Raw genomic sequence first — 11,975 nt, 5'->3', positions numbered from 1 at the left:
TCGCTAAAACTAAAGTAAAACATATGAAATAAAAATGTATGGTTAGAATGTAGAAACCTCTGTATGAAAAAAAAAAAAAATCTACAGTTCTACACACATACAGAATCTAACACAGTACATAAAATTCTTTAGACCACAAAATTATAATTTATAGCCTTTGTGTAAAGTATGTGCAAAATAATTTAACATGTTTGTGTCTCCTGAGATATAAGAACATGCATGTTACATAGTATACGAACATTACACTTATACTTAGAAGGATTTTTTCTTGTCAGTGGTTGCCTAGGAAAAAACTTGTGTGTATTATTATGTGACAAAGGTAAAGGGAAACACATTATGCCTAGGAATCTATTAAGTACCTTTATAGTAATTGTATTAAGATTTTTTTCTATAAATATCTCTTTGAAGGAAAATTATTATGGAACATAAACTTTGAATGAGAAGACAAAAGCATAAACAAGTAAAACATTTTTATTTTAATGTAAAATGCATCTAATTTTTTATTCAATCTAATAAGAGTTTAATTTTAATACACTGTCAGGATAAATAATTTTATATAATAATTTAATAATTAGACTCATAAATATACTTAAATTACTTTTAAAATAATGAATTTAAAAATTAATTATTTTTACAAATATGATAATATATAATTAGTTATCTTTGCAGAATTCTTTTACACAGTGTATGTATAAAAATTAAATTTACCAAATAGTACCAAAAAATATAAATAAAAAGAAAAACACAATTTTTCTTATTTTTGTCTCAATAATTCTGTAACATCCTCTGAAAATACTTACTAGATGGTAAATACCATGCTTAGAGTAGTCTTTTAAGATTTTTATTTTAATTTTTAGGAGCATTATTATTTTATTGAATGGTTGGTTCTTGTGTAAAAGCTAAGCATGTAATATTAAAAGGATTTAAGTGCTTACCCTTAAATAGCATTGATGTTAAATCAATTGTAACTTTCTAACAACCGGTTTGTCACATTATGGACATTTTCAGAATAGTGCTCTTATTGTCATTGGTACGATTATTTTTATTGGTCAATCATTTTTGGATATAATTGAAATAATAATAAAGATTGAAACCACATTTAATTGTCTATTGTTGATGAATCTGTTGGGAAAATTAAAAAATATACAGTAATTTTAGAAATCAAGTCTTTTACATAACCAAACTTAAAAAAGTCACGATATATACGTATCTTTCGTTGGCTACTTTCATCTTTTCTTTCTTTTTCTTTTTCCTCTTTATTCATTTTTTTCTTTTTCAATTGATTTATTCTTTTTTTTTCTTCTTTCATCATCACCATTATTATTATTATTATTATTATTAAATGATAATAATAATAATGATGACCACGATGAAACAAAAAATGATATTAAAATTTTTTATATAAAATACAAAAATAAAATAGAAATGAAGAAGAAGATATGTTAGGAAAAATTTTAGTGTCATAATTAAAAATTTTTAATAATATTTTTAAAAAGTTTTGATATTATTTTTTTATAACTTTTAATTCGTTGAGAAATTTCCTATACTACTATTAAAAAATTTGGCTGTCAAAATTTAGAAATTTTTTGTATCAAGTTAAAAAAATTTTGATATTATTTTCTATCATCGTCATTATTTTATTTTTCATCATGGTCATTTTCTTCTTCTTTTTTTTTTTCATCTTCTCCTTCTTATTTCACTTTTTCATAATTTTTTTATTTTTATCTTCTTAAAAAATATAAAACAATTACAATAATATCAAAAGAAAAAGGAGAAAAAATAAAAAAATGCTTCAACATCAGTAATAGAAAAAAGATAAGAAAAAGAAAACACCCAAAAAAAGATACACAAAGAAAAAGTATATAATTTACGCATATTTTGTGTGAATGCTTTTTGTTGGGTTGGATCAACTTTACTTATTAATTAATAAAAATACTTGGTTGTTTAGAGAAACTAAAAAATATGGCTAAGATTGCTACTTTTAATAAGCATACAAGCATGTGTATTTTGAGTGGTTACTGTTCCTTAATAGTTTAAACATTATTATTAAAGAGGAGTTCTACTCTTTTTTTTAAGTCCTTTTTCTTTATGGTATTTTCAATCACAAAAAAAATTCAATTACGTTAGTATATCCAAAAAATCAGTTATCATATTAACTATTGACATAACTAAAAAATAAAATATTAAAAATAAATTATAATTACACATAACTATATAATTACTGATTTAGTAGTTAATTTTTTTTATGTGTACGTAATATTTTTGTACTCATTATATATACAACATTATCTTATTTTATTATGATTATATTATTTTAACCTTTATTAATAAAAGGATAAAACATTATTTTGGTCTCTGATATTTGGGCTAAATCTTAATTTAATCGCTAATATTTTAAACGTCTTATTTTAGTTCTCAAAAATTTCATATAGATTTATGGTTATACCACCTTTAAATTTGATATGATTCAGTGATGTAAATATTAATAACAATTTTAATTAAGTCATACTTTTTTATTTTTGGATATTAAAAAAATATAACTAATTTTTTTAATATTTTATCTTTTTATTTTTCTTTTCTTATATAACCTTAAACCCTAACAATCAATTATTAATACTCTAAAATCAAAGAAAAATTATTTATAATAGTGATTGTTATTAAAGAGTCGATTTAATTTTATTTACCTACTATAATATTATTGCATCTTAAATATATTAAATGTTCGTATTAGATTTAATAATAGAATGATATTAAATCTGTTTAAAATTTTTTGAGGTTAAAATTAGACGTTTAAAATGTTAAGACTAAACAAATAAAAAATTGTAAAAACTAAGGAGAGATAAAAAAAGATATGTATATATATACGTCAAATTGTCATCAACGATATTTTAATTTAGGTAGATCATTGAAATAAATAAAAAATAAGGTCATATCACCGTCTCTCAAATGAATAATTATAATTGAAGTTCTAAATCTAATTAAAGCTAAATTCCAAATCATTAATTAGTTCCAAATCAAGAAATTAAACTTGAGATATTTAGTGAATAATAAATCAATAATTTTTTATGGTATATGATAAAATTGTAAAAAAAATAAGAAAAGAAAAGAATGCGAATTTTTATTGATTGATTGAATGATTGAATTGTATTAAAGTGTGTTGTAAATTATGAGGATAAAACTAAATATATATAGAGCATTGTCTTATGAAAGATAAAAGTAAATAAAGATAAAATAAGAACAATTAAAAAGAAGATAAAGATAAGATAATAAAGACTAAAATTGTAATTGAATTTATATATTATTTGGATTGAATTTGTGAGTCACGACACTTTTTTATTGTTGTCATAGACTAAAGTAGAAAAGTAGTTTGATAGTATCCAAACATCATGTGATTGTATAGATAAATTCATGATTACAAGAGAAATCCTTACAGTTTCACATTGACCACCACTATGAGGTAGACAATGAAGATGTGATCATGACTACCTCAATTATTAACTTAATCATCCCAAGTTGCTTCTTCTTCTATATATGATAATTAATAACAACAACAATAATAACAAATAAATAAGTTCAATAATGTATGTTACAACTTATTACAAGCACTGATCATGATAAAAAAAAAATCATAGTAATAAGAACATACATATATAACATTTCCTCATCACTAATGATAGAGGGTATAACATCTTAGAAACCAGCTCAAATTCCACCTTTCCCTTTCACAGCTCTAGAACTAAGTCTGCATTGCACACAAAATTAAATTAAAAAATGTTAAAAATAAAAATTATATGGTACATGTATATTCATTATTATAGTAAAAATTAAGAGTGCGTTTGGTTTTTATTTTTTATTTTATTATTTTATTATCTTTTATTTCTAAAATTTTGTAAATAAAAATTAAATTTTATTTTTTTATTATTTTCTCTTTTTTATATAAAATTCTAAAAGCATAAAATATTAAAAATAAAAACAGATTCTAATTTTTTAAACCAACAATTCCCTAGAAAAATAGTAAATGAATAAAGATTTAAGAGAAGCAATTAAGAAAAATGCTAATTGTCCTTTAATTTTCAGTCTTTATTTAACATTTTTAAAGATTTATTATTGTTTTAATTAATTTAAATATATATTTTTACGTATTAATTATTCAAAAAATCAGGAGAGTAATTTTTTAAAAAAATGAATAATAAATAATATTTAAAGAATATTTAATTGCACTGAACAATTAATAAAAAAAATGAATTAATAGAGAAAGATATTCGAGTTAGGTTCGAATTTCAATAGTGTGAAAAATGAAGTGTTGGGAGAGTTTTGAACCCTAGTGTTTGACCAGACTTGATCTCCAAATATTAGTGGTTGATATGAAAGTGGGGATCGAAAAAGAACAATTGACTAACCAACAATATTATCTGGGACCAGCATATATATAAAACCTTTTAAGACTTTAAGATTGCAATGATGAAGTTTCAGTTTTTTACCACATGCTTGCACATCCAATAATGTTTCAACTTGAAACAACAACAAATTAAAAGTCATGTTGTAAAATCATGTTAAGTAGTGCATGTGACTCATCAGAAGGTTAAACCAACAGCAACCTTACAAATTAAACTTATGGTGCTTTTATTAGTGTGAAAATTCAGGTGCAGTTGATTTGATGTGAAGTTAATAATTGATAGCTGTTAGATGAAAATTTAGTTAAATCAGTCAAATCATCTAATAGTTCTCAATTATCAACTTCACGTGAAGTCGATTGCACCTGAATTTCCACCTTTTATCAATCAAAATACTGTAAATTAATTTGTACCGAAATATATCAATAATATTTAAAAAACAATAAAAAAAATTCATCCGAACAGTTTTAAATTGTCTTCTTTAATATTTATTAGTTATTACTAAAAATAAATGTGATATCAAATGTTATGTGTATAAAATAATTTTAAATATTATTTCTTTAATATTACCGAAATATTTCTTTAATTATTTCGAAATGAAGAGAAAAGTGTATTAAATTTGATACTTACAATCTGCATCTGTTTTGATCCAGTGCTCCCTGTTGATGAATGAATCTTCATTTTCATCATAATCTGGATGAACCATTTCACTACCTTTGATGTCACTCATAATCTTCTTCTTGTTCTCATTTTTTCGGTGTTGTTTAGAATATTTATGTGCAGCTGTTGAGCTTTCTGGATGAACTTTCTTGCGAAACATATGCAGAATCTACATATATACATGCCAGAGTTATAGTTATATATATGCATTATATTTATGTAAAAAATTTATATTTTACACATAAATTAATATTTATATAATTTTTGTGTATATTTTAATATATACAAAAAAATGTAAAAATATTATTTTTTAATCTTTTATAAAAGCTATTATAAAAAGTAAATAGTATATACTCTTACATTGAAAAGATGTCATAAAAAAATTATTATAATTTACTAAAATTTACAAAATAGTAAATTCCTTAATAAAAGCTCCTTAAAAATTGACTAATATTATACACAATAATTATAATATCTCTTGATGACTTATTATATATACAATAAAATTGTCAATTATATAATATATTATAATAATGCAAAATACAAGATATGGTCAAAAAGCATGCAACATATTCCTTCTAATAAAGATATCATTATTTGTTACTGTTTTAATAAAATAATAATAAAAGTACATATAATAGGATATGATAAGTTATAAAACATGAATAATAATAATAGGTGCATATTATGCTACTTATATATATTTACTTAATTTATTAAAAAAATAAATATAAATACTTAATTTAAAAAATATATGAATAAATAATTTTTAAATATTTAAAATTTATCATAAAAAATAAATTCGATAATTTCGACATCAAATTTATAAACACTAAAGAATTTGAAATAATAATAATGTATATTATAAAAAATTCAATCTATTTTTCTATTAGTCATAAACACATATATATACATACAACTTTTGATATCTACCTTATTGAGTTTTGTCTCAGCAGCACAGGAAGAAGAATCATTCATTGATGTGGAGTTCCTTGAAGAAGCATGATGAAGGATCCTTTTCTTCAGCTTCTCTTTCACCATATTCATGGCAGACTTATCACCTTCCCTTTTCTCTTCCTTATTTTCATTATTATTATTATTATTCTTTGCGCACTCTTCAGCCAACTTGCTTCTCTGAAACAACTCCCCAAGTGAAGTTCTGTGCTCTTTCTTTGTCGTTGTTGCCGTCGCTGCTGCTGTCATAGTCGAAGAAGAAGAAGAGGAGGTTCTTGTTGTCTCGGACAACTCAATCGCTGTTCCAAAGAGATAACCCTGGAGTGGACAAACAGAACCACCATTATTGTTGTTGTGAGTTTCTGTTATCGGTTTTCCACTAAGAGTGATTATGCTGACGTGGCTACTCCGTCCAGTGCTGACGTGGCTATTCCTCCCAGTGCTCACGTGGCTGTTCCTTCCGGAAGAATAATAATCAATGCTGACATCATCATTTGTTTCAGTCCCGAGAACTTTTTCAAGCTCATCATTAATGAGCTTGAGATCGTTCTCGGTGACTTCGTCTTCTTTCTGAGTGATACTTTCGACAGAAATGGCGAAAGTCGGAGTGGATGTCGGGTCGGAAACAACCTGATCCGAGGAAGATCCAAGTGTTCCTATTGCTAAGAACCCAGGGAAGAGATCATCATCACACATAGAAGATGGTTCAATATAATAGTCTTCAGTTTCTTTTGTTGAATCTATGCCTGCAAAGGATTTTCTCATAACCTTTTGATTCATCATCATGTTCTTGAAAAGCTTGACACCATGGTTGTTTGGTTTGAGATAGTTTTGTTCATCATCAAGTGGTGATTGCCCTGAAAGACAATTGCAAGAGTTCCCTGTGACACAACAGCAAAAACAAATGTATATATGGGAATGTTTTAATTTGTGAAATTGACTTATTTTTCTTATAGTAATAATCCTAAAATTCATAAAATACAAAAATTTCCATTATAAAAAAAATTAAAGAAAAAAAAAAGAAAGTACTATTTTTTTATACGTCTTTTTTTTATATATTATTTATGGTATAAAAAATAAATATTTTATCTTCTCTTACTTATTACTTTTTATCTAAAATTAAAAATGTATGAGAACAAAATAAAAAGAAAAATGCATATAATAACATTCATCTTCTTTGGTTCATGCTATACAACAGCTAAATAATAATATGATGATGTTTTAGAAGAAATATATATATATATATATATATAAAATATCTTATTATTACCTATGACCAAGTCTTTGAATGGTTCACTACTATTATTCTGGCGAAATTTCCTATGCATCCAGCCAAGTAACTGTATATACAGCAAAGAAATAATGTAGAAACCAACTTAGAAAAAAGGGTATAAATTAAACTTGAATTTGCTTCTACTATAGGCAAATTGAGAATAATAATATATTATAGATCTTACCTTCATCTTTTGGTGATGATGGTATTCAAGAGAAAAATCTTTGCTTCAATTCGCCAACTTGTGTGAAGATTATTAGTTGAAGAAAGAAACTACTCTTTTTATCAAAGCTTAATATGATTGCAGTTTATAATAATAATAGAATATATAAGAAGAAATTGATGAAGAGGAGTAGTGATGTCTTATACATTATATTTGAGAAAAAAACAGAGAGATACTTACAAATATTATTTGCTGTTATTTTTCAACATTAAATCAGCAAGTGGGTCCTAAACATTGCCATGCAAAGGTCGAATTCATAGTATAAGGCTTATAATTTTTTTTATGCATTTGTAGTGTGTGAAATTATATTTAATTTATATGTTAATTCTGGAGTCCATAATAATTATTTTTTCATTTGTCATATACACAAGTTGTCTCATATCTTATGTGTTATATATATTTTCAGCAAGCATATTGTTCAGTATTGGGAAAATATAATAATTAATTAGATTTATTTAAGTTATTATTATATATTGATAAATTAATCATTAAAAAAAACTCTAACACTAAAATTAAGTCAAAAAAATGTTTTGAAAATTTTAAAATTACAGCTATATATAAGAGTAGGTACAAGATATTTTAGTTCTGAGAGATGAAATTAAAAATATTTCATAGAACATAAATTTGTAAGATCTAAGATGTAATACTCACTCGTCAAAACACGTCATGTTAGGGAGAAGTATCCACACTCTTATAAGACATGTTTCGTTTCCCTCTCCAATCAATGTGGGATCTTACATAAGATTGGAATACAAGATTGACACAAATTTTTTTTATTTCGGGTCAACATCTCTACAAGAATAGGAGTGTATTAGTAAGATATATTTGTAAGAGATTCCGAGGCTCATGTCAAAAGAGTTTTTGAGTAAAAATAATAATAATATTATGAAATTATGAATGTATATATTGTGGGATGTGAGAACTGCATATCTAAATAACTCTCCTATTTATATTTGTTGTCTCTAAAAAAGATGATGAATTCAGTTAATATTTTTTATATTTTTAAAAAAGTTTAGATAAAATAAAAAATATCTCTTTAAATATAAAATACAATTCAAATATAAAGATATGAACTCATATTTAGAATAATGTTACAAAAAATACCACTCTTTTTAATGTATTGTATGCAAAACTCTATAATGCAGATCTAATTCATTGAAACAATATCACTACAGATCTTTGGTATTCTCTTTATGTCTAGCTCATTTGGTTCTTTTCCATTATGAGGAAACATTAGATATATGTAACAATATCTCACACATAAACAATTATCTCTCTTTAATAATGCACATACATTTTAATTTTATTATTCTTCCTTAACATAAAGATAGTATGTCCTAATGGTCCCTCTGTCTTATAATATTCATTACATCCCCAATTTGGAAAAACATAGTATGTAGTGTACTATGAAGTAATAGACTAATTTTTTTTTTCATATGAAAAGAAAAAAAAAGTCTATATTTCAAAGGCGTTAATAATTTAATATTTATAATATTGTGTATAAGTATATACATATATAACATATTTTTAATGTATATTTTAATATATATTTTATTTTGATAACTGATTTTGATATAACTACCACTCCCTCACCAACAATATCCTTCACTCTAACTATTAAGCTGCATTGAGTACAGGACAAAGATAAAATATTGAGAATAAAACATAAAGATTAGGGATATAAAATTTTATGTTTTTGTATTATATTCGGTGATAAATTAAAACAAATTAGGGGAATATAATTTATTTTCATTTTTTTCATCTAAAAAGTTTGAGAAGAAAAATATAATAATAAAAATATATAATTATAAAAATTTAACAAGAATAATAAAAAAAATAAAAAATAAATTGTGTTTTTTATTAGTGTCTCTGTATCTTTTCTATTAGGATAAATACAAAATATACTAATTTAATATCTCTAGACATAATATTTCTGTACGGGATCCTCTCCCCTTTGATCTATTCAGCTTTGTTGCCTCTTTCAAAAAAATAAATGTAAATAGCCGACTTCGATGACTTTTCTTCAATCGGTACAGGCCTAGTTAGAACTCTAGTTATCACTTCTTATTTATCTAAAGCATTTATTTTATAGAACGACTTGCCCTAAACAAAAGTAATATCTCTAACAATGAGAAATTGAGTCTTCAATATCCTGTCTTTGTAAACAAATGCAACCTATATAACAAAGTTATTATTTTTTTTACTTTTACTCTTAATTCATGAAAGTAAATTATTTTCCAAATGTGATTCTGCATAATCTAGAAGCCTCATATATAATGAAAAGGTATAATATAAGAACTGTTAATGTCTTGATGGTTAGTATTTCTATTCTTGATTGCATTATGAATCTCGTATGACTAATACCTAAAGAAAAGTCATATAAAATAAACATCTGAAAAATTTATTTTATAATGAATTATTATTCTTCCGTGATAATAATTTAGAATAGTTAATTTTTGTTGTGATGATTCTCCTAAAATAAATCATTTGAACAGGAGGAAGAAAGAGAAGGAGAGCAGTGATAGTAATAATAATGATAATGTTGTGCTGGTGTATTATTGACAATCATGATAATAATAAAGAATAATAATGCCTTGAAAAAATAAATTAAAAACAAAAATTAGCTAATTGGTTCACTATAAAACAAAGAACTTAACAAATATAATTAACACGATTCAAATATGAGAAACACAATTTAATCACAAAGCAAACTTTAATATTTAAAAATTTTAGGGACAAAAATATCTAATAATATGCTGTCATGCATCATCATGTGTAGAATTCGTGGTACATTTTCTATTAATTAACTTGTCAAACATTATTATTATTATTCCATTATTGAAAGTAATTATATAAAGATAGCAACAAGAAATGACTTATATATATATAGTGATTAATTAACATGGTGTCATGTCATCATGTGTGTAGAATTCGTGGGACGTTCTATTAATAAACTTCTCAACATTCGATTATTGAAGCTAAATTAAAGGTAGCAAGAAATGACTTATAACATACAAGTTACAAGACATAAAGTGTTTAATAATTAAGTGATTAATCTAGTATATATATCTAATAAGAGCACAATAATGAACTTTGTTGTGCCACGTAGAATATATGCAAACCTTTCAAAACATGCTGGAGACTTCAGGGTTTAGTGATGTTCAGCCATTGATGATTGGATAATAAAAATTAAATAATTGAGACAGTAGGAGTATATATTTATACGGATGCCTATGTATATATGTCAACATTTTAAAATATAATTCACAATTTCATTATAGGAGGAGGCAAAAACATAGTATTAAAATGAAAAATAACATTGTTTAAATTAAAGACTTTTTAATTACCGTACCTTTTTTATTAACCTAAATTAGTTATGTTCTTAATAATAAAATATTTAATTATTCTATTTNAATATTTTTTTTAAAGAAATATGTGATTAAAGATTTAATTATGTTCTTAATTATAAATACTTTCAATTTGTAGAAAAATATTTAATTATCTTTAATATTTTTTTATATTAGAAAGAATCTAATTAAAAAATTAAAATAAGTGTAAGGATCAAATAAAAAAATTATAAAATTTAAATACAAATTTAATAAAATTATAGAGATTATCAGAATAATTAAACCATAATAAAATTTAAATAATAAATTCATAATCAATTGTATGGATGTGTGTAAAAAGAAACAACATTCTTATATCTATAAATTCTAAATGATTGTAAACCAAAAAAAAATGTAGTCATGCATATTTAAAAATATAGTGATACCTTTAAAAAAAATAATAGAAGTAAATTAAATAGTAGTATATCTTATCTTAAAATCTCATTTTTTATTACTATTTGTAGGTATATGATGAACCATATTTTTGATGAAGAAGGCAGGAAGTCAGAGCAGTCAGCATCATATAGTTGAGGCCACTTCCTAGTTCCTAGTGATTCATCATTCATCAATGCCCAATTTGCATTGCAACTTGTGTTATTTTCGTTTATTATATGGTGAATTCTATGATGTCTATAATTTAATGCCTAACTTTTGTCTAACTTATTTTTTATAATAATTTTTAAATATTTAATAATTATTTATTTTTATATTTTTAAAATTAAATATTTATTTTTTATTTTTTTTAAATATGTTATACGTAATCCACTGTTCTTATTACGTTCATAGGCACCCTTAAAAAAAAAGTCACGCCATAATAATCACTTTATTATATATTGCCGTGTGCTTTTGAAGCTATGTGCTTCTCTTCTGGTATTGTAACTCGTAACAAAGTTTTGACAAGTAGCGATCAGGGATGTTTGCGTTGCCGTTTGAATAGTACAAAATTTATTCGATTCGAATACTAATTTTATTTAGAGTGTAATTTAGATTGGATGATTTTTTTTAAAAGAATTTGATTTGATTTGATCTAATTTCAAACTATTTAAATTAAATTTGATTTGAGATTTTATAAATTAAAAAATTAA

The 11,975-nt window shown here is 23.9% G+C and overlaps 1 protein-coding gene across 2 annotated transcripts; it reads right to left on the bottom strand.

Annotated features, from left to right (window-relative positions):
- Positions 1-3,366: 3,366 nt before the first annotated feature.
- Positions 3,367-7,592, bottom strand: LOC107486428 (protein LAZY 1-like). 2 transcript variants are annotated; one of them, XM_052260880.1, is made up of 5 exons: positions 7,466-7,592; positions 7,279-7,348; positions 5,988-6,889; positions 5,025-5,223; positions 3,367-3,742 (listed from the first exon to the last, which is right to left on the bottom strand). In XM_052260880.1, the coding sequence occupies exons 1-5, from the start codon at positions 7,469-7,471 to the stop codon at positions 3,723-3,725; spliced, it is 1,197 nt and encodes a 398-aa protein (XP_052116840.1). In that variant the 5' UTR covers positions 7,472-7,592; the 3' UTR covers positions 3,367-3,722. The 2 variants fall into 2 exon arrangements, with proteins under 2 accessions (XP_052116840.1, XP_052116841.1); XM_052260881.1 differs by having other exon boundaries at positions 5,988-6,865.
- Positions 7,593-11,975: the final 4,383 nt, after the last annotated feature.

Source organism: Arachis duranensis, chromosome 4 (genome assembly GCF_000817695.3).
Source record: "Arachis duranensis cultivar V14167 chromosome 4, aradu.V14167.gnm2.J7QH, whole genome shotgun sequence".
NCBI lineage: Eukaryota > Viridiplantae > Streptophyta > Magnoliopsida > Fabales > Fabaceae > Arachis > Arachis duranensis.
The sequence above is the reverse complement of the archived record's forward strand: the minus strand, read 5'-3'. Positions and strand labels throughout refer to the sequence as shown.